This window comes from Dendrobates tinctorius, unplaced genomic scaffold (genome assembly GCF_039654945.1).
Source record: "Dendrobates tinctorius isolate UK_male_01 unplaced genomic scaffold, ASM3965494v1 ptg000029l, whole genome shotgun sequence".
Taxonomy (NCBI): domain Eukaryota; kingdom Metazoa; phylum Chordata; class Amphibia; order Anura; family Dendrobatidae; genus Dendrobates; species Dendrobates tinctorius.
Genome location: NW_027361697.1, coordinates 22,202,354 through 22,225,361, shown reverse-complemented (window position 1 = coordinate 22,225,361; position 23,008 = coordinate 22,202,354). Strand labels below are relative to the sequence as shown.

The 23,008-nt window shown below is 41.6% G+C and overlaps 1 protein-coding gene across 1 annotated transcript in view; it reads left to right on the top strand.

Annotated features, from left to right (window-relative positions):
* The window catches only part of EPHX4 (epoxide hydrolase 4), an 83,474-nt gene extending 60,667 nt beyond the window's left edge, over positions 1 to 22,807 (top strand). Inside the window, exons 5-7 of the mRNA XM_073571462.1 lie at positions 16,502 to 16,605; positions 19,220 to 19,368; positions 21,902 to 22,807. Of these exons, the coding sequence (XP_073427563.1) occupies positions 16,502 to 16,605; positions 19,220 to 19,368; positions 21,902 to 22,136 (488 nt within the window). The 3' untranslated portion in view covers positions 22,137 to 22,807. The remainder of the gene's footprint in view (positions 1 to 16,501; positions 16,606 to 19,219; positions 19,369 to 21,901) is intronic.
* Positions 22,808 to 23,008: the final 201 nt, after the last annotated feature.

Here is a 23,008-nt window from a genome sequence, read left to right as displayed (position 1 = left end):
CAAGGAGAATAAAGTTCATTTTTTCTCCACAGTGTTTGCCTAAGTGTTTACGCCAGGCAGGTTAGTAACACTATTAACCTACAGATTAACCCCATATTTGCAGGTGAATAGCTTTTTTTCTGATGACAGGTTCCCTTTCAAGGGAACCATTAAGCGAATTTTTCCATATGAAAGAAGTGGTATGACTGTGTAGGTTGTTATGCAGTGACCCCTGTGACAGCTAGGGGGCACTGTATTGGACATGAATGCAGGCTTTCCTTCATTGTAATAGGGAAAATGGTGACCGGCAGGGTTGTAAATGGCCAATATGTATCACAAGGGTGGATGCCCTGTGATGGAAGCCGAATCATGTTATGATTAGCAGATCTACCGCTGATGGGTTTTTTGTTTTATATGGGGCGGATTCCAGGTGACGTGGTGCGATGGCTGGTACCAGTCACCTACAAACCCACCAAGGGGCGTGTGTCTGAACACCCAGTGTAAAGCCTGTGTGTGTATGTCTGGGTGTGTTGAAAGGACCTGCAATAAGGTCTTGAGCCATGTGATCCATACCTCACCTGTGGGTGTGGCTACAGACCATATAATGTGACCTGGGTGGGTCACATAGGGAGAGTGAATGGACCTGATTGGTTCATGTGGAAGGTCCTGGAAGGCCTATGTGTTGGAAGGTGTGCCTACTCCCTGAAGAGCACATGGAGGCTTTGGACCTGTTGGCCTGTGTGTTGGATGGTTCCAAGTGGTGACAGAAGTCCTGAACAGCACACAGAGAGGCCGTGTTTCCAGAGTCAGTGACGGCTCTGCATTGGGAAGCTACCGCCCGGCTGAGGATCTGGAACTGTTAGGCGACCTAGTGACCAAGGCGTTGTCTGGGACGATGCAGCAGCTTCAGCAGCTTCCCTGACAAACGTGAGTGATACTGACCGAGGTCAGAAAGAGACTGGGTTCAGACTATGGAGCTCCTAAGAGGTAACCCCGGACAGGGGGAAATAACTGTGTTGAGGCTATAGAGCCTGTTTACTGGACATGGCACAGCCTGTGTGGCCACAGGTCTGAGAGAGCGGAGCCCTAATATGAACTCTGACCTGTCTGATGTAAGTCTGTTGCGTTTTATGGTTTATGCTGTATAATAAATCACATAGACTGTTTAAACGGAAAGTGTTCCTGTGTGCCGTGAATCCGCTGCCAAGTGAGTGTTCCCCAACACAAACAGGAGGCACTACCTTACAAGGTGCTTGACCCATAATAAAAATGATGGCTTTTTTTTGTAAAGATCCAATGTGCCATTCATGAGAAATCTAGAAAAACATATAAATGCAAATCAGTATGGAAGTGCACTGGAGGTGTGTCAATGCACTTAGAAGCCCAAGTGCACTGACATGTCTCCAGTGCACTTCCAGCCTGATTTGCATATAAAGACTTTACGCTAGATTTCTCATGAGCGGCACATTGGATCTGTATAAAATAGGTATAATTTTTATTGGGGGACAAGCTCCTCCTACACAGTCATACCAATACTTCCATATGTGAAAATGTGCTGACAGGTTCCATTTAAAGACTTGTATATTACCTTTAAATGCTCATGACACTAATACTCCAACTACTTAATAAATGAATACAAATATACTTAAGAAGCAATGTAGAATTTGTAGGTTAGTGCATTGTTCTACCAGAGTCACACAGCTCTGTGATGGAGAAAACATACTGGTCATGAAGGGACCCGTCTGGTTAAAAGGGAATATAACCGATGCTACATCTCCTACAGCATCTCACCTGCCTACACTGCAGGCCTACACTGCCGGCATCGCGCAGGTCGCAAGGATTTATATTATTTTACCTACCATTAACATAATGCAATACGTACTTGGATTTCTTTGTTCTGGCACTATTTTTCTTAAGCATGCAGCATAAGAGCAGACACAATAGATGGATTTCCAATAGACTGTCTTCCCCTTGATATTAATGCTCATATTGTTGTGATCTTGTTGTGGATATATGTAGGAACCACTGCTGCTCTTGTGCTCAGGGAAATAAACCGATAAATAAGAAATGCATCTTCCGAGTCTCTGGGAACATGTCTGAGAATAAATGATATTTTCCTTAGGCAGTAGTAACTGTCTGAGACTTTCATGGCTTACAGTGTATTATTTATCAGACTGTCAGTAACACAGCATGACCGCATCACTTGTAATGTAATGTGCATCACTGTGAGATTATTACAAACGCACACAACACGCCGGAGTCTCTGCACGCCGGAATGGAACAATGGCTGCAGCTTTCCATCTCGCTTGTGTTAAACAATAGATGACAAGATATTCCATCTCCCCCGGCAGCTAGTAAGACACTGGACCAAACGCTCAATGCACTTGAGCCTCTTGTTATGTCTAAGCTTCAAATGTCATAGTCCTCAGCCAAGGACATCAGTACGTGCATGAAGGTTTGGAGCACAGGGAGGAACGTGTGCCCCACCACAAGCATACACAATTGATGCCTGTTATATAAAATAATTTATGCCGTCTATAAGGGATATTTCCAACAATGCAACTTATCACCTATCCACTTGCTGATCACAGGGGGTTCCCGATTGATCCTGCGAACAGGGCTCTGAAATACTGGGATGGAGTGACTGCACATTCATTTTCTGTAGAACTGCTATGGCTGAGCGTTGCACCAAGCCATCTCCAGCAGTCTCATAGTGAATGGAGTGGCAGTGTGCAGGTGTAAGGGTATGGACATGCTGACCGCGCTTCCCCCTTGAAGAAATGGGTTTGGATGTAATGTGTATAATGTCATGTGTATTGTGTCCTGCGTCTTTTGTAAATACTGTGTAATGTGATGTGATATGTTAATGATGTTGATAATGTGTGTAGATGACCACAGGGAAAGTTAAACGGAACCTGTCACCTGTTTTGGCTGCTATATGATGTGGCCACTGCCATACAGGGCTTATCTACAGCATTCTGTAATGCTGTAGATAAGCCCCCGATCTCACCTGCAAGATAAGAAAAATAAGTTTTATTATACTCACGGGGGGGCGGTCCAGTCCGATGGGTGCCACAGGGCCAGGGCCGGCATCTCCCATCTCCTTGCGCCGCCGCCCTCCAGGTTGATTCATAGCTCCCCAGCATTGCACTCCTGCGCAGGCATACTTATCTGCCCTGTTGAGGGCAGAGCAAAGTACTGCAGTGCACAGGCGCTGGGAAAGGTCAGAGAGACTTAGCGCCTGTGCACTGCAGGAATCTGCTCTGCCCTCAACAGGGCAGAGAAGTACGCCTGCGCAGGAGCATGATGCCAGGGAGCCATCTTATAGCGGCCAAAACAGCTGACATGTTCCCTTTAAGAGCTAATAGTTGGGACTAGCCCATAGTGGAAAGGATAGTGAACAGTAAAGTGACTGTTTCCTGCTAGGAAGCTAGATACGGTCTAGAGTGCTTTTTGGGAGGAATAAGTCCTAAGTGAACAGTGCTGCATTTGAGAGTGACCCTAAAGGAGAGGAGATGAAAGAGAAGGGATAGCGAGATCCTGAGCATAAGTGACAGAGAGACAGAGTGCCTTCTGGATACTGGTCCTAGGTGAGGATGCTTGGCCACGAGACCTTGTGCTTGTAATGCTGAAAGGTAACGGGCCTAAACAGGACTGAGCAACAGGGACTAGTGAAGGGTCCTGAGCGGGAAAGAGGACGTGGAACCACTGAACAAGTAAAGGAGACTTGTTGATCAGGACTGTAGCATTAAAGCTGGGTTGTGGTGAAGTAGGGAGAAACAGTGGACGTAGAAGCCCTGGAGTAAACTAGTAAGGAAGGATACTGTGTGGAAAATGCTTCATCCCTTGTATATAACTCTTATCAAGTTGCCATTCAGTATAGACTTTATTTTGAAATTGAACTGTGAAGCATTTTATCCTGGTAAATCAGAAACATCGGTTACATGCGGCCTGCACGGGCGTCGCACCCTCACAGCACAAGTCTTCACACCATTCAGGACCTCCACTTTCATATAACGTGCCGGGCATTGAAGACGAGTGTCTCTCGCACAGTTACCGCCCCACCTTACATGTGTAATAAAGACGGTGTTATTGGTTATTCTCCTTCATCTAACAATATAACAATACTCGTGTGGCCACTTGAGCAATCTAATGGAGCATTGGACGCCCTGTTCTCAGGATTAGTGGTATCAGCAGGTCATCACCTGCCTTGTGGCTAATGAATAACTTGATATTTGGGAACAACACTTTAGTACATAAATATACCTAGATAGACATAGCACTACTCATATTTTCTGGCTGGGATCATAACTCTATCAAACCAGTTCCCCCATCAGTATATATCAAAAACAATAACTGGATAGAATATTCCCCTATAAACATAACACCTACAGAGAGCAACAGCACGAGTAATAAAGAGATTAATTGGGATGAAGAACATCTCAAGTAATAAAGCTGAAAATTCTTCAGAAAGTGATATAACCGCTCAATGGTTTATAATGGGCACATTCCTGAGCGAGTGTGAACGAGCTGAGTGTGACCTGAGCGTAAGTGCGAACTGTGGTAAGTGTGTGACTTGAAATTCAGTGAAGAGGTATTTGGAAAACCTTTAACAAATACCTGTGTGAGTTGCTGAATTGTAAGTTGCTGAGTGCTTTCTACCTGTTCAATTTTTGCGGGGCTTTGGGGGCTTGTTTAACCTATATTTTCTCTCTTCAGGGTTAATCTCTTATTTTACTATCTGTGTTTTTAAGGGTAAACTATATTGCATTTAAATCTTGAGGTGTAACTATATTCACAAGGGGTTAATTAAGGGTGGGAGTTCATACAGTAATTAAGGGTTTATAAGGGGCAGCTGGTTGGGGCTCAACTCCTTTTGGAAGTGCATTGAGCGGCAAGGTGGTGTGCTCGTAAAAGGGGAAAAAAAAAAAAAAAACTCTTTTAAATCTTCTTCCTGAGCGAGTGTGAACGAGCTGAGTTTGACCTGAGCGTAAGTGCGAACTGTGGTAAGTGTGTGACTTGAAATTCAGTGACTTTAGATTCAGGGAGTTTCCAAGGGAGGTCTTACTGAATTGCTGTTATGTTAATACTTTTTTTTTTTTTTTTTTAATTTATTTTTGCTTATCTTATTGTCTGGTGCAATCCCCATTAGGATGTGCTCCACTATTGCCAATGCCATCCAGTGCACGTCTTGCCGCATGTATGAAATCCTTGAACAGCCGGTCGAGGGTGCATACTGCTGTGCGAGATGTGAGCACGTTGTGCATTTGGAAGCCCAGATACTGGATCTAAATGTGCAGCTGGCAACACTGAGATCCATAGACAATATGGAAAGGAGTCTTCTGCTCACTGAGCAGACGCTCAATGGGATAGATGAGGGGGGATGCTAGGTTGGAGCTGCAGGACAATGAAGCAGCTAGCTGGGTGACAGTTAGAAGGCGGGGTAGAGGGAAGAGCACCAGGGAGGCTAGTCCTGATCTGGCACACCCCAATAAGTTTGCTAAGTTGGCAGATGAGGGGAGTGTTAGTGCAGGAGTAGCACTGCTGCAGCAAGGCATGTCCTCTGAAAGCCGGAGGAGTGTCTGCTCCAGTAAGGGGGGAAATAGGAGAGCAGGGCAGGCCAGACAGGTTCTGGTAGTGGGAGACTCAATTATTAGGGGAACAGATAGGGCAATCTGTCACAAAGACAGGGATCGTCGAACGGTGTGCTGCCTACCTGGCGCTCGAGTCCGACACATCGCTGATCGGGTTGACAGATTACTGGGAGGGGCTGGAGAGGATCCAGCGGTCATGGTGCACATTGGCACAAATGACAAAGTTAGAGGTAGGTGGAAGGTCCTTAAAGATGATTTCAGGGAATTAGGCTGTAAGCTTAAAGCAAGGACCTCCAAGGTGGTATTTTCGGAAATACTTCCTGTACCACGTGCCACGCCAGAGAGGCAACGGGAGATTAGGGAGGTTAATAAGTGGCTCAGGAATTGGTGTAGGAAGGAGGGGTTTGGGTTCCTGCAGAACTGGGCCGACTTCTCAGTTGGCTACAGGTTCTACGCTAGGGACGGGCTGCACCTCAATGGGGAGGGTGCCGCTGTGCTGGGGGAGAAAATGGCTAGAAGGTTGGAGGAGTGTTTAAACTAGGGACGGGGGGGGAGGGTATTCCTTTTATAGGAGGGGAAGACAGTGCAGATAGAGACCTGGGCACAAATAATGACATTGGGGGTGGAGGTGGCATGGGGGGTGGGGTTAGAACAGTTAATAATTTAAGGAAGAATAGAGGTACAGAGAGATACATAAAGTGCATGTATACTAATGCCAGAAGTCTCGCCAACAAAATGGAGGAATTGGAGTTAATGTTGTTGGAACATAATTATGACATGGTGGGGATATCTGAGACATGACTGGATGAGAGCCATGACTGGGCTGTTAATTTACAGGGCTATAGTCTGTTCAGAAATGACCGAACAAATAAGCAAGGGGGAGGCGTGTGTTTATATGTAAAATCATCCTTAAAACCCATCCTTCGTGATAATATATATGAATCTAATGAAAATGTAGAGTCCCTGTGGGTAGAGATAAGGGGAGGGGGGAAAAATAATAAATTACTGATAGGGGTTTGTTATAAATCTCCAAAAATAATGGAAGCTACAGAGAATATCCTCATAAAGCAAATAGATGAAGCAGCGACTCAAGGAGAAGTCATTATTATGGGGGACTTCAACTACCCTGAAATACATTGGGGAACCGAAACCTGCAGTTCCAGCAAGGGTAATAGGTTTCTGACAACAATGAGAGACAATTACCTTTCACAACTGGTTCAGGACCCAACAAGAGGGGGGGCACTGCTAGACCTAATATTAACCAACAGGCCAGACCGCATATCAAATGTAAGGGTTGAGGGTCACTTGGGTAATAGTGATCACAAATTAATAAGTTTTCATGTATCCCCCTTCACCCCCAAGGGTGGTTTGCACGTTCATGACCGGGCCAATTTTTACAATTCTGACCACGGTACCTTTATGAGGTCATAACTCTGGAACGCTTCCATTGATCCCGGTGATTCTGACATTGTTTTCTCGTGACATATTGTACTTCATGTTAGTGGTAAAATTTCATTCAAATAACTTGCGTTTATTTGTGAAAAAAATGGAAATTTGGCAAAAATTTTGAAAATTTCGCAATTTTCCAACTTTGAATTTTTATGCCCTTAAATCACAGAGATACGGCACACAAAAAACTTGATAAGTAACATTTCCCACATGTTTACTTTACATCAGCACAATTTTGGAACCAAAATTTTTTTTTGTTAGGAAGTTATAAGGGTTGAAAGTTGACCAGCGATTTCTCATTTTTACAACACCATTTTATTTTTAGGACCACATCACATTTGAAGCCACTTTGAGGGCTCTATATGATAGAAAATACCCAAAAGTGACACCATTCTAAAAACTGAACCCCTTAAGGTGCTCAAAACCACATTCAAGAAGTTTATTAACCCATTAGGTGCGTCACAGGAATTTTTTTGAATATTTAAAAAGAAATGAACATCTAACTTTTTTCACAAAAAAAATACTTCAGGTTCAATTTTTTTATTTTACCAAGGGTAACAGGAGAAATTGGACTGCAAAAGTTATTGTGCAATTTGTCCTGAGTACGCTGATACCTGATTTGTGGGGGGGAACGACTGTTTCGGCGCATGGCAGAGCTCAGAATGGAAGGAGCGCCGTTTGACTTTTTCAATGCAAAATTGGCTGGAATTCAGATCGGACGCCATGTCACGTTTGGAGAGTCCCTGATGTACCTAAACAGTGGAAACCCCCTACAAGTGACCCCATTTTGGAAACTAGACCCCCCCAAGGAACTTATCTAGATATGTGGTGAGAACTTTGAACCCACAAGGGCTTTACAGAAGTTTATAACGTACAGCGGTACAATTAAAAAATCATATTTTTTCCACAAAAATGATCTTTTCACCCCAATTTTTATTTTCCCAAGGGTAACAGGACCCTAAAAGTTATTGTGCAATTTGTCCTGAGTACGCTGATACCCCACATGTGGGGGTAAACCACTATTTGGGCGCATGGCAGAGCTCGGAAGGGAAGCAATGCCATTTGACGTTTTTGGCTGGAATTGAGATCGGACACCATGTCGCGTTTGGAAAACCCCTGATGTACCAAAACAGTGGAAATCCCCCACAAATGACACCATTTTGGAAACTAGACCCCCTAAGGAACTTATCTAGATGTGTGGTGAGAACTTTGAACCCCCATGGGCTTCACAGAAGTTTATAACATACAGCCATACAATTAAAAAATCATATTTTTTCCACAAAAATGATCTTTTCACCCTCAATTCTTATTTTTCCAAGGGTAACAGGACCCTAAAAGTTATTGTGCAATTTGTTCTGAGTACGCTGATACCCCACATGTGGGGGTAAACCACTATTTGGGCGCATGGCAGAGCTCGGAAGGGAAGCAGCGTCATTTGACGTTTTTGGCTGGAATTGAGATCGGACACCATGTCGCGTTTGGAAAACCCCTGATGTACCAAAACAGTGGAAATCCCCCACAAATGACACCATTTTGGAAACTAGACCCCCTAAGGAACTTATCTAGATGTGTGGTGAGAACTTTGAACCCCCATGGGCTTCACAGAAGTTTATAACATAAAGCCATACAATTAAAAAATCATATTTTTTCCACAAAAATGATCTTTTCACCCTCAATTCTTATTTTTCCAAGGGTAACAGGACCGTAAAAGTTATTGTGCAATTTGTTCTGAGTACGCTGATACCCCACATGTGGGGGTAAACCACTATTTGGGCGTATGGCAGAGCTCGGAAGGGAAGCAGCGCCATTTGACGTTTTTGGCTGGAATTGAGATCGGACACCATGTCGCGTTTGGAAAACTCCTGATGTACCAAAACAGTGGAAACCCCCCACAAATGACACCATTTTGGAAACTAGACCCCCTAAGGAACTTATCTAGATGTGTGGTGAGCACTTTGACCCCCCCAGTGCTTCACAGAAGTTTATAATGCCCGGGCGTGAAAATAAATAATTCGTATTTTTTCCACAAACATGATCTTTTAGTCACCATTTTTTTATTTTCCCAAGGGTACCAGGAGAAATTGGACCCCAAAAGTTGTTGTCCAATTTGTCCTGAGTATGATGATACCCCATATGTGGGTGAAAACTACTGTATGGGCACACGTCGGGGCTCGGAAGGGAAGTAGTGACGTTTTGGTATGCAGACTTTGATGGAATGGTCTGCGAGTGTGCCTTTGGAGAGCCCCTAATGTACCTAAACAGTGGAAACCCCCCACAAATGACCCCATTTTGAAAACTAGACCCACTAAGGAACTTATCTAGATGTGAGGTGAGCACTTTGAACCCCCAAGTGCTTCACAGAAGTTTATAACACTCGGACGTGAAAATAAAAAAATCATTTTTTTCCACAAAAATGATATTTTTGCCCCCAATTTTTTAATTTCCTAAGGGTAACAGGAGAAATTGGACCCCAAAAATTGTTTTGCAATTTGTCCTGAGTAGGCTGATACCCTACATGTGGGGGTAAAACACTGTTTGGGCGCATGGCAGAGCTTGGAAGGGAAGGAGCACCATTTGACTTTTTCAACTCAGAATTGGCTGGAATTGAGATCAGACGCCATGTTGCATTTGGAGAGCCCCTGATGTGCCCAAACAGTGGAAACCCCCAATTATAACTCCAACCCTAACCCCAACACACCCCTAACCCTAATCTGAGCCCTAGCCCTAGCCCTAGCCCTAGCCCTAACCCTAGCCCTAACCCTAGCCCTAACCCTAGCCCTAACCCTAGCCCTAACCCTAAGGCTGTGTGCACACGCTGCGGATTTTGCTGCGGTTCCGCAGCGGTTTTGGCTGCTGCGGACCCCAGTACCATGATTCCCTATGGGAATCAAAAACCGCAGTGCAGACGGTGCGGAATTTTCCGCGCGGATTATCTGCGGTTTTCAATCCGCAGAAAGAATTGACATGTCAATTCTTTCTGCGGATTCTCCTGCGGTTTGCCATCTCCTCTAATGAGGAGATGAAAAACCGCAGGACAAAACCGCAGAGCAATCTGCAGGTAAAACCGCAGGTCTTTTGACCTGCGGTTTCACCTGCGGATTTTACAAAATCCGCGCAGATGAATCCGCACCTAATCCGCAGCGTGTGCACACAGCCTTACCCTAACGGGAAAATGGAGATAAATACTTTTTTTTTAGTTTTATTATTTTTCCCTAACTAAGGGGGTGATAACGGGGGGTTTGACTTACTATTTATGGCGGTTTTTATGTTTGGCGGCTGTCACACACTAAAAGACGCTTTTTATTGTAAAATAGTTTTTGCATCACCACATTTTGAGAGCTATAATTTTTCCGTATTTTGACCCACTGAGTCATGTGAGGTCTTATTTTTTGCGGGACGAGTTGACGTTTTTATTGGTACCATTTTCGGGCACGTGACATTTTTTGATCGCTTTTTATTCCTATTTTTGGGACGCAGAATGAACAAAAACCAGCGTTTCATGAATTTCTTTTGGGGGGGTGCGTTTACACCGTTCCGCGTGCGGTAAAATTGATAAAGTGGTTTTATTCTTCTGGTCAGTACGGTTACAGCGATACCTCATTTAGGTCTTTTTTTATGTTTTTGTCGGTTTTATGCAATGAAAACTATTTTATATAAAAAATAATTATTTTTGCATCGCTTTATTCTGTGAGCTATAACTTTTTTATTTTTTCGCTGATGATGCTGTGTGGCAGCTCGTTTTTTGCGGGACAAGATGACGTTTTCAGCGGTACCATGGATATTTATATGCGTCTTTTTGATCGCGCGTTATTACACTTTTTGTTTGGCGGTGTGATAATAAATCATTATTTTTTGCTTCGTTTTTTATTTTTATTTTTTAAGGGGTTCGCTAAAAGGGTTAACTAATGGGACAGTTTTATAGGGCGGGTCATTACGGACACGGCAATACCTAATATGTGTACTTTTATTGTTTTTATTTTTATTATTTTCAAAAAATGAATTTATTGGGGAATATTTTTTTTTTTTACTAATTTATTTGGCGATTTTTTTAAATTTATTTTTACATTTTTTTTTAATTTTTTTTTTACTTTATTACATAGTCCCAGGTGGGACATCACTGTCCTGTGACAGATCGCTGATCTGTCACATCACAGATCACTGTGACAGATCAGCAATCTGTCACAGGCATTGAAGCAGACTTCCTCTTGCCTGCGCTTTGCAGGCACTGAGGAAGCCAGCTTCCTCAGGTCCCCGAAGGCCTCCGTCGCCATCTTGGATTCGGGGGCCTGGAGGATAGGAGCCCCCCGCAGCAGCGCTGCACATTGCGCTGCCATGGGGGGATTAGGGAAGCACGGAGGGAGCCCCCTCCCTGCCGATGCTTCCCTTTAACTCCCGGTACACCGCGATCATGTTTGATCGCGGTGTGCAAGGGGTTAATGTGTCGGGGGCGGTCCGTGACCGCCCCTGACACATAGTGCCGGGTGTCAGCTGTGATAATCAGCTGACACCCGGCCGCGATCAGCGGCGCTCACCACGTGGGCGCCGCTGATCGCGGTAGACGTACTATCCCGTCCACGGTCATACGGGCCCGGGTACCGTGGACGGGATAGTACGTCGGATGTCAGGAAGGGGTTAATAAGATGTGTAGTAGAGGGGTTACAAGGACACTAAACTTCAGGAAGGCAAATTTCCAACGGATGACAGATGATCTTGGTGCAATTAACTGGGACGATATCCTGAGACATAAAAATACACAAAGAAAATGGGAGACCTTTATTAGCATCCTGAATAGGACCTGTGCACAATATATACCGTATGGGAATAAACATGCGAGAAATAGGAGGAAACCACTATGGCTAAATAGAGCTGTAAGGGGCGCAATAAGAGATAAAAATAAAGCATTTAGAGAATTAAAGCAAGTAGGTAGTGATGAGGCATTAAATAAATACAGAAGATTAAATAAATTCTGTAAAAAGCAAATCAAGACGGCAAAGATTGAGACAGAGAGACTCATTGCCAGAGAAAGTAAAAATAATCCCAAAATATTCTTTAACTACATAAATAGTAAGAAGCTAAAAAATGATAGTGTTGGTCCCCTTAAAAATAGTCTGGGTGAAATAGTGGATGAGGCTGAGGAAAAAGCCAATATGCTAAATAACTTTTTTTCAACAGTATTTACACAAGAAAATCCCATGACGGATAACATGATCAGAGATAAAAATTCTCCATTAAATGTCACCTGCTTAACCCAGCAGGAAGGACGGCGGCGTCTACAAATCACTAAAATTGACAAATCCCCGGGCCCGGATGGGATACACCCCCGAGTACTGCAGGAATTAAGCACAGTCATAGATAGACCACTATTTTTAATCTTTAAAGATTCCATAATAACAGGGTCTGTACCACAGGACTGGCGTATAGCAAATGTGGTGCCAATATTCAAAAAGGGGACAAAAACTGAACTTGGAAATTATAGGCCAGTAAGTTTAACCTCAACTGTGGGTAAAATCCTGGAGGGTTTTCTAAGAGATACTATACTGGAGTATCTGGAGAAGAATAACCTTATGACCCAATATCAACATGGGTTTACAAGAGACCGTTCCTGTCAGACTAATCTGATAAGCTTTTATGAAGAGGTAAGTTCCGGACTGGACCAAGGGAATGCAGTGGACGTGGTGTACATGGACTTTTCAAAAGCTTTTGATACGGTGCCACACAAAAGGTTGATACATAAAATGAGAACAATGGGGATAGGGGATAATATGTGTAGGTGGGTTAAGAGCTGGCTCAGGGATAGGAAACAAAGGGTGGTTATTAATGGAGCACACTCGGACTGGGTCACGGTTAGCAGTGGGGTACCACAGGGGTCAGTTTTGGGCCTGCTTCTTTTTAACATATTTATTAATGACCTTGTAGGGGGCATAGAGAGTAGAATTTCAATATTTGCAGATGACACTAAACTCTGCAGGGTAATTAATACAGAGGAGGACAATTTTATATTACAGGAGGATTTATGTAAACTAGAAGCTTGGGCTGATAAATGGCAAATGAGCTTTAATGGGGATAAATGTAAGGTCATGCACTTGGGTAGAACGAACAAGTTGTATAATTATGTGCTTAATTGTAAAACACTGGGCAAAACAGTCACTGAAAAAGACCTGGGTGTATGGGTGGACGACAAACTCACATTTAGTGGCCAGAGTCAAGCAGCTGCTGCAAAGGCAAATAAAATAATGGGATGCATTAAAAGAGGCATAGATGCTCATGAGGAGAACATAATTTTACCTCTATATAAGTCACTAGTGTGACCACACTTAGAATACTGTGTACAGTTCTGGTCTCCGGTGTATAAGAAAGACATAGCTGAACTGGAGCGGGTGCAGAGAAGAGCGACCAAGGTTATTAGGGAACTAGGGGGTCTGCAATACCAAGACAGGTTATTACACTTGGGGTTATTTAGTTTGGAGAATCGAAGGCTTAGGGGTGATCTTATTACAATGTATAAATATATGTGGGGACAATACAAAGACCTTTCTAATGATCTTTTTACTCTTAGACCTGTGACGGGGACAAGGGGGCATCCTCTACGTCTGGAGGAAAGAAGGTTTAAGCATACTCACAGACGCGGATTCTTTACTGTAAGAGCAGTGAGTCTATGGAACTCTCTGCCATATGATGTTGTAATGAGTGATTCACTACTAAAATTTAAGAAGGGACTGGATGCCTTTCTTGAAAAGTATAATATTACAGGGTATATACACTAGTCTCCTTAATATTGCGTTGATCCAGGGAGCTAGTCTGATTGCCGTATGTGGAGTCGGGAAGGAATTTTTTTCCCCAATGTGAAGTTTACTGTTGCCACATGGGGTTTTTTTGCCTTCCTCTGGATCAACATGTTAGGGCAAGTTAGGATAGGATATGGGTTGAACTAGATGGACTTAAAGTCTCCCTTCAACCTTAATAACTATGTTACTATGTTACTATGTTACATGATTAGGGTCAAAAACAAGGAGTAACATTAACATGATCTTACATGAAAATAGGCTGATAAACATAACAAATTGATCAGAAAAAATAATTGTATTAAATTGCAATGTTTGTGCAAATAATTATATCTCACCGATGATCCTGTATAATGAATAAATGGCCCCAGTAATCAGGTGGTAAGAATAACCTTGATGTGCCTAAAGTAAATGACAGTGCCTCATAGCAGTAGTTACAGTAGTAATCGCTATGCCCACTGTCCTACCCTCTGGTGTAAGCAATGCACTTTATCTTAGGGACATGATGGTTATATCTACCACCTGATTACTTGACCCAAGAATTCCTTATATAGGATCATTGGTTTGATGGTTGTAGGGTGTACGGCTAAACACTAAGACAAGTCTGAAAGCAAGACCATTATCTGATTCAGCCAGTGGAGCCACTGTAATACTAGTCAGATTAATAACACTAATCTTTACGTTTATTACCAGTTTACCTGCTTCTTCAGGGGGTCTTCAGCTTTTTTCTTTACATAGTGTGTTGATGCAGTTGTGAAGCAGGAAGGCCTTCTGCAACTACTTTCAATACATAGGAAAAGGAAATCTGACTAGATTTTATAGCCCGTTCTCCTACTGTAAAGTGGATCACAGTTGCATGGGCTGCCCTTATGAAACATATTGTCTTACCTGTGACCGTGACATAGTATTTTGACCTTCAACAATTGTCTGTGATCACAACTTTTAATTTGTACATGATCCTATGAATATAACTTTTATGCTTGGTTTTTGTGAGTGCTGTCTTCAATTCTTGCCTATTCCCTGGACTATAGCTGACTCATCCCAATCTGTAAATGCTGTAACCCCCTGAAAAAATGCTCTCAGCTGCATGTCCAATGTATTCCACAGAAAAATTATATATATAGTTAGAGATGCCCTGGTTCCAGACAGGCTACAAACGTGCCCAGGATGCCGGGTGCAGAAGTGAAGACCTGCTGCCACGGAGAACCCCTTCAGTAGTATAAATCAAATTGCTGGTCTCTAGTTGTGGTGAACAAATATCACAACTATCCTACAGTACAGGAGCGCACAAAGATAGAAGAGGGCACCTCTGCAAGAACAATATACTGGGACTTTGCAGTCCATTAGCACAATTTAATCTACTTTGGAGGTGGTAGTTGCCCCCTTACCTCTTGGGCCTTTGTGCCGCCACACAGGTAGCACCAATTGTATGTCCACCCCTGCAACCAAACGCAAAAAAGTTATGAATGTGTGTAGGTTCATATTGTATATAGGGGGATACCTTTGTGGGGCTCATGTTGTACATAGGGGCAGTATGTGGTTCTTACTGTATATTGGGGTTGTAATGCAATAGTGTGTTGTAGTGCATCGTGGCAGTAACAAAGCCAAACACAGTTCATATAAAGAAAGTGTGGGCCTTTATTTTCAACCAAAAAGGTACAAACACTAAAGAAGCTAAAAACAACAAAGAATTGCCCGGCTAGGTGCTAACTAACAAACCATACCGCTGACTCAGGCTAGCAAGGATGTATGTGGACTTGGCTTTCCAGCAACTCGTCCTGCATTGTAACATTTCATCAATTTTTTTCTGCCATCCACATCCAGGTAGATTAGCTACAGTTCCATGGTGTGTGAATGTCTTGATTATGTTGTGCACCATGTACAAGGGAACATCAAGATCTCTGGAGATGGATTTGTAACCTCGAGACTGTTGATATTGTTCAATAATTTTGGTTCTCAAGTCCTCAGACAGTTCTCGTCTCCTCTTTCTGTTCTCCATGCTTAGTGTGGCACACAGATACGCAATGCAATGATTGAGTCAACTTCTCCCTTTTTTTGTTTCATATTGCCCACACCTGTTACTAGCCACAGGTGACTTTGAATTGGCATAATATGCTTGAAACAAAGTTGTTTACCCACAATTTTGGAAAGGTGCAAACAATTTTGTTCTGCCCATTTTCGGTGTTTTGTGTGAAATGATGCCCAATTTGCCTTTGTTTTCTCTTTTTGCTTGTGTTGCTCCAACACACACAAAGGAAATAAACGTGTATACCAAAACATGTGTACTTGCAATAATTTTCTGGGAGAAATGCTTCACTTTTTCTGGAACAATTCCAAGGGTGCCAACACTTTCGGCCCTGACTATAGGTTCAATGTGAGGGCGATATGTCCCCTCTCCAGAGATGTCTTTTGGATTTGCATTTTTTATCTATGACAAGATGCATCTAGTTTCTAGAATCTCATGCCATGTCTGCAATTCAGTATTTCTCACTTTATCCTTGGCATTCCTGATTTCTCAGAAGTGGCGGTAGGTGGTGGCAGACATACTTCATACTATTGTGATATTACGTTGTGCTATCATATTAAAACAAATCATTTTGTCTAATGTAATGTCCACGTTTCCTCACATTTTCTATATTGCATAAGAACTCGTTAGTAGAGGCGTAAAAAAATAATTCATGGGCATTTTTGTTTCAGAATACATTCTACGACACCCTTCACAATTGATTAAATCTGGTTACTACTTCTTTTTCCAAATGCCTTGGTTTCCTGAACTCATGTATACTGTAAATGATTACAAGGTGAGCTGACCTAGACTCTTACACTCTAGATGTCATTATAGATAACATTAAAAATGTAATTAATCATTATATTTACACAGGTGCCAAGAATAGTCGGCCTCTCCATATCCATTTATACAGCTCGCGGAATTGAAACATAATGTACTTTGGGCAAGACTTGGCCATTATGACAGCCCTTTTACATTATTTTTTTAATTTTTCTTAGTGAAGGATACTTATCATGTTATAAATGGTAAACCAAAGCATGAATCATATCTTTATGATGTGTATTGATCCATTGCAAACCTAAAGGAATAAGCTAGAATAAACAAAGATTATTTTTCTAATTAGTTTTACCTAGGATCCCCCAAATTATTTTACATTGCAAGTGATAGATTCTTGGCATTCACAAAGTTTGTTTCCAACTAAAATAATTAAAAAAATCAAGTTGATAAATATATATCCAGTGATTTTTTTTTTAGCAATATTTGATCTTACAACTCCCATAAGAGTTTTCATCCAGATTTCATAGGGAAATGAACATAAACTTTAGTAATGTAATAATATTTCCTTTGCTACATTATTGAGCATTGGGACGATTTTATAACTTGGTTATGCACATTTGAAATCTGATTGGCACTGAAAACAGGAAAGGTAAAAAATATGTTGGTATAAGTTTCACATCTAGGGCCACCATTAGAGATATTTGAGCCCCACTGAAAACAACTCCTATGAAACGAAGGGCACTGAGTTGGGAACAAAGATTGCTCCTTATTACTTATTAACTTTTATCTTATATGTGAAACCTTTTAGCGCTCATACAAGTCCCCTATTTGGGCCCCTGAAATCAGTATTCCTATAATGGCCCTGTTCATTCATATGTCAAATATTGTTCTTTTCTTTAAAAGTAGCATACACTCGTACTAGGTCACTCAACAGGAATAGTTCCATTGTTTTCAGTCACCCATTATTTAATATTATTCTAAACCCCCTTTCTGCATCTGAAATAAGATTCATTTTAATAATCACCCATTTTTCCCAAAGTTGTATTAAAGTGTTTGTCCACTACTGGATAAAATGGCTGTAATATAAAAAAAAACCCAAACATATACGGTACTTACCTCCCAGACCAGAGCCGCTCCTCTATTTTCTGTGCTTTGTCTTCCAACAGTCATGAGACATTGTTATGTCACGTGACCACTGCAGCCGATCAGATTGACATGATGTCATGTGAGTGTGGGGAGACAAAACGCCAACTTCGGAAGAGTGATTGCAGTCCAGGAGGTAAATATATTCCTTTTATTAATATTAATATCTTGTTCACTCAAGCTGTTAAGAAGCGTTTGTCCAGTAGTAGACCATCCCTTTAAAGGGTTTTTTTCACCATAGCTAACCTTTTTAATATTAGAATATAAGTTGATATGCATCCAGCGTGTAGGTGCATGTTCAAACTGGCCTCTAAACAGACAAAACCTAAGATAAAAGCAAAATGAGCAAATACCCTGCATTAAAAAAGTAGCAATAATGCATGAAAATAACATTGGGTACTTAGCATAATTTTGATCAAAAAACCATAAAAGCCATCTCCCCACATCAAGGTGACCCTATTCGGGACAGTCCTAACCTCTAGTATTATAGTATTAAAACCTTACCATATATCAAATGACGAAAATGTGAATATGGCCCGAATAGGACTGAAACCCCGAGTAATGGACATGGTGGGATGGCTTACTGCAGGGTATTTGCTCATTTTGTTTTTATCTAAGGTTTTGTCTCTTTAGTGGCCAGTATAAACATGTGTCTACACTTTGCATGCCTACCAATTTATATTCCAGGTCATCTCCCTTGGTATATGGCTTAATAGGGCTTAGAGAGTGAGGCTGTTGAGTTAATAGAACCACCGCAGAATATGTAGTATGGTGCAATATTAGGGTAACTCTTAAGACCTATACTACTAGTGATTGTTTTCACTTTTACATTTTTCTTTTAGGGACATGCTCCTCCTCCAGCACTTTGTGTATGCCCCCTCTGTTAAATAATGTTATTATGTGTTTCATCTGTTCTTATTATCTGGCCTACCATTAATGTAGTGAAAGTAAATTTACAATATAATCAGTGTATAAAGTGCACATTCAAAATCGATAATCCACATGTGAAAAAGAGCAGCGAGTATCAAGAGTGCACTAAATTTCTACACCACCATTATAAATCTGCATGGGTTGTGGCAACAAAATACTAATAAACTATAATTTATGATAATGTAAGCCCTCATTAGACGCAAAACACATATGATAAAGAAGACTGCAGATATTTTAGAAAAAAAAAAAATTTTGTTACAAGAATACACTTAATGCTGTTTTGGCTTCAATTACCTAGACCAACGATCGATCCTAAATATGATGAACTGCTGTTGTTCTTGTAGATGGGGTTACTCAATGAGGTCACTGGTTCCTAGTGACTTGATAGTCTACATTCTCATGAATACTGATTGAGCCTACACAATGGTTGCCTCCACTGTATGTAGGTGAGAGATGCACTTTAAAAAGTGAGCGAACATATGTATAGACGTTACACATTACCGTGTTCCCATGTACGATTTGATATTGCGTTTGTATTTTTTTTTCATCTTTTATAGATTCTTAAAGATTTGTTTACTAGCGAGTCAACTGGAATCAGAAGGCACAACTCCAGGTTCACAATGGAGGACATGGAAGCATATCTTTATGTATTTTCGCAACCGGGAGCCCTTAGTGGCCCTTTAAACCATTATCGTAATATATTTAGGTGAGTGCTTTTAACAATTTATAATGTGCATGTTGTTGTTACTCAACATGTTTAAAACCATAGCTAGACCAATTTTACTTGACTGTAACATGACCATATCCGCCATTCTAGTGAAGTATAGTTTTGAAAGAAGCCTCCCAGAATAGAATGGTCGCCGAAGGAAGCAAGCAACCCAGTTCCCAGCTTTTGTTTTTAAACACTGGGAAAATTTGCTGGGATTGTGCCTATTTTTAAGAGCATTCACAGGGGCAGGAAAAAAAGTAGGTGGTATTTTCTAAATGGCCTGTTGCTAGATTATTCAAATAGTTAAAGAGGTTCTCCAAGAATGTAATAAAATTGCCCCCGTTACACAATTCAAACAGCAGCCCTCACTAGTCTTATGTCAGGATGGGATGTAAACACACTAAATCTAGACCTGTGTCTAAACTGACAGTGGAGCTGTGTTGAAAGCACACATACCTCCGTGTGCCGAGGAGAAGGGCTGTGACATCAGAAGATTAAATCTTGTTCATGACTAGGATGGGCTGCTATTTGAACTACATGACATGACAGCGACATGTACATTAAGTGGTAGCACTGTCCTGCTGAGAACAGCGGGTCTGGCTGGCTTTCATGTAATGTCTATGATGACCTCTAGTCACTGAACACCAACACACACAAGTTCCGGACACTGGCCTGCATCAGTTCTCTGTGTACATTAGAGGAAATAAAAATTCGCTAAAGAAAATCCCTGAGCAAATGGAGGTGATTATTTAAAATTGTTTGAAAACTGTATTCTGTTCAGGCGTCTGAATATTGAGATTTAGAATAATAGGGCTTTTTGTCTGGATTAAAGGGGATTTCTGGGTTATTAAATAATTGTGACTTTAAAGGAAACCTGTCGGGTCATCTATCTGTCCCCAGTCGATACTACAACAGATTTATTTTATTCTAATAAGGAGTCATGTGCTTACTAATGCTGCAGTGTTTCAAGAATCTGCAGCATTGCATATGTAAATAAAGAATAATTAGTCCAATGGGACATTTCTTCCCTCTAAGTTATCTTGGCTTGGATCTTCTAATTATGCCCTCTTGGGTATGATTAATAACCTGCATAAAATGCTTGGCATGGCTGCACCGATATACAGGCTGCCAATCAGACCCAATATGGTGGGTCATAAATAGAAGATCCAAGGCAGGACTAATCAGGGTGAAAATATACTCCGCTGGACTAGTCCTGCTTCATTTGCACAAACGGCACTGCAGAATAAAATTACTTTCTTCAAAACACTGCACCATTAGTAAGCACATAAAATACCTTATAGCATAAAAAATTGCACTCATATCACAACAGTATTGGCTGGGAACAGTTCAACTGGTTCCTTTAATTACACCTAAACAAGGAAATGTGTAAGGAAAATAAATAAGAGTGGAAAAAAAAAAAAAATACATTTATTGCAAAAAAAAACCCATAAAAAAATCATAATGTATAGTAGTTAAAACACGTGGGTACTCCATAAAAACTTGAAAATAGGTGATACCTTGTTCTCAATGGAAAACCCCTCTTAAAGGGACTCTGTCAGAACAGAATGACTGTTCAAACCAAGCACAGGTGCTCGGTGTATCATGGTGGGGCCAGAGTGCACCGTTCCACCTGCTTGTTTTCCTTCTAGCTGCTCACTTCTCTGGCTCTATCAAGCCAGAGCTGTTGATCAAAGAGGATGGTGTGGGGTCAAGATAGAGGGAAAACAAGCAAGTGGGAAGATGCACTTAAATATTTGGCCACACCATGATGCACTGAGTGGTACTAGGTTGGAACAGTCATTCTGTGAGTCCCTTTAAGTATCCACACTTAGCAGTGATGAGGCAGGGACCCAGCAAAGTTTAAAACAAAAAGCCTCTTTAATGTTCAACTCACAGCAAAACACAGCACACGATATCCTCCGGATTACAGTCGGGAACCATATCCTCCAGTCTGCAGCCAATAAACAAGCAAGTCCACCTCCGTGACCTGTCCGCCGTGTACGCTTTAGGTGCCAGGCCTTCCAGCTCCGCTTGCCTGTGTTGCCTCACACAGGAGGAGCTCTGCAAAGCCTTCTGCTCTGCACGCTTTCTAGACCAAACTAACACTGACCCTCCCTGACATACCCAAACCCTTTACTGCAGTGCTTTTCACCTGAAATCTGTGGCCATGGGCCATATGGAAAACCCGAGCCGGGAATGAAACGGACTGCACCACTACCATCCTGTAGTCCATTTCAAAACATGAAAACCCAGAGCAGGTTTTCCCTAAATCTGCCTTGGACAACTAGCATGTCCAAGACCTATACTTACTTTTTATTCTGCATTGCAATCACAGCTACGCCTGTGACTGCAATACACTCCCATGGCCTCAATATGCCTCTGTGCGCATCCTGGGGGGGAACACACAGTGACCCCTACATGTGACACCGGTCACTGCCTCACACATATTTAATCATGTTAAACGTTTCAATTATGAATATTAATAAAAGATTGATACAAAAATAATTAATTTTCTATTCCTTCCTTATAGCTGCCTACCATTAAAACATCACCAGGTGACCATGCCAACTCTGCTCCTATGGGGAGAACACGATGCGTTTGTTGAAGTGGAGATGGCGGAACTAACAAGAGTGTATGTGAAGAATTACTTTCAGTTATCAGTATTGTCACAAGGCAGCCATTGGCTTCAGCAAGATCAGGCAGAATTGGTGAACACCTTGATATGGACTTTTCTACATGAAGACAGATTTCGAATAAAAGACTGATTTTGGCGCTATTATTTAGATGTATAGAAAGGTCTACTCTTACATTTAAACACTTTACTGCTAGGAAATAAAGGGGAAAAAATCACCTAGCGGGAAGATGGTCTATTTATTAAATAAGAAAACAACAGAAATTATCTAACAAAGGGCCATATTTAGCTTGTCTCGGTGAACATGGTCACTGTACTGTGTCTACTGTAATGTCACTGTGTATTATAAGCAGAGCGGATTGTCCCGTAAGCTGTGTCAATTGTCAATGCCAGTCTGATTTGTAGTGTTATATTTTGCACATATACATGCCTTAACATCTCTCAGTTTACACAGTACTAAAAACAAAAGTCATGGAAGTCTCGGATTTATTGCGTTATTTGAAATTGTTGTGTGGTGCCTTGTAAAACTTTTTAAAAATGTAAATACAGGGGTGCCATTGGCCGACCGGTCATATGGGTATAATTTACTTTTTATTTTTTTACTACATTTTGTAACATCACTAAAATGTTGTCACTACACAGAATGGCGTGTCCTGATCCTGTGACTCTTTGTACTGGAATCTGTTATGGTGGTTCTGTGCGTTTCTGCTGTTTTGTTGTTGTCGATTATAAGGACGTGAAAAATGAAATGTTTTACCTCACCTTAATAACTAGCACAATGTAAAAATATACAGTAATACTGTCCATTCAGTCTTTGGCTTGGTTACTTGTAATGAACACAATATATTAGTATTGCAACATAATGTAACAAAAAAAAACAATGAACTTGCGTAAGGGCAATTTATCAGCTTGATCCACTACCCCAAACTGTTAATATGGATGTTGCTCTCTGAAAAATAGTGTCATCCATATTTTTACGTATGCAATCTGTTTCTTCCTGACCAA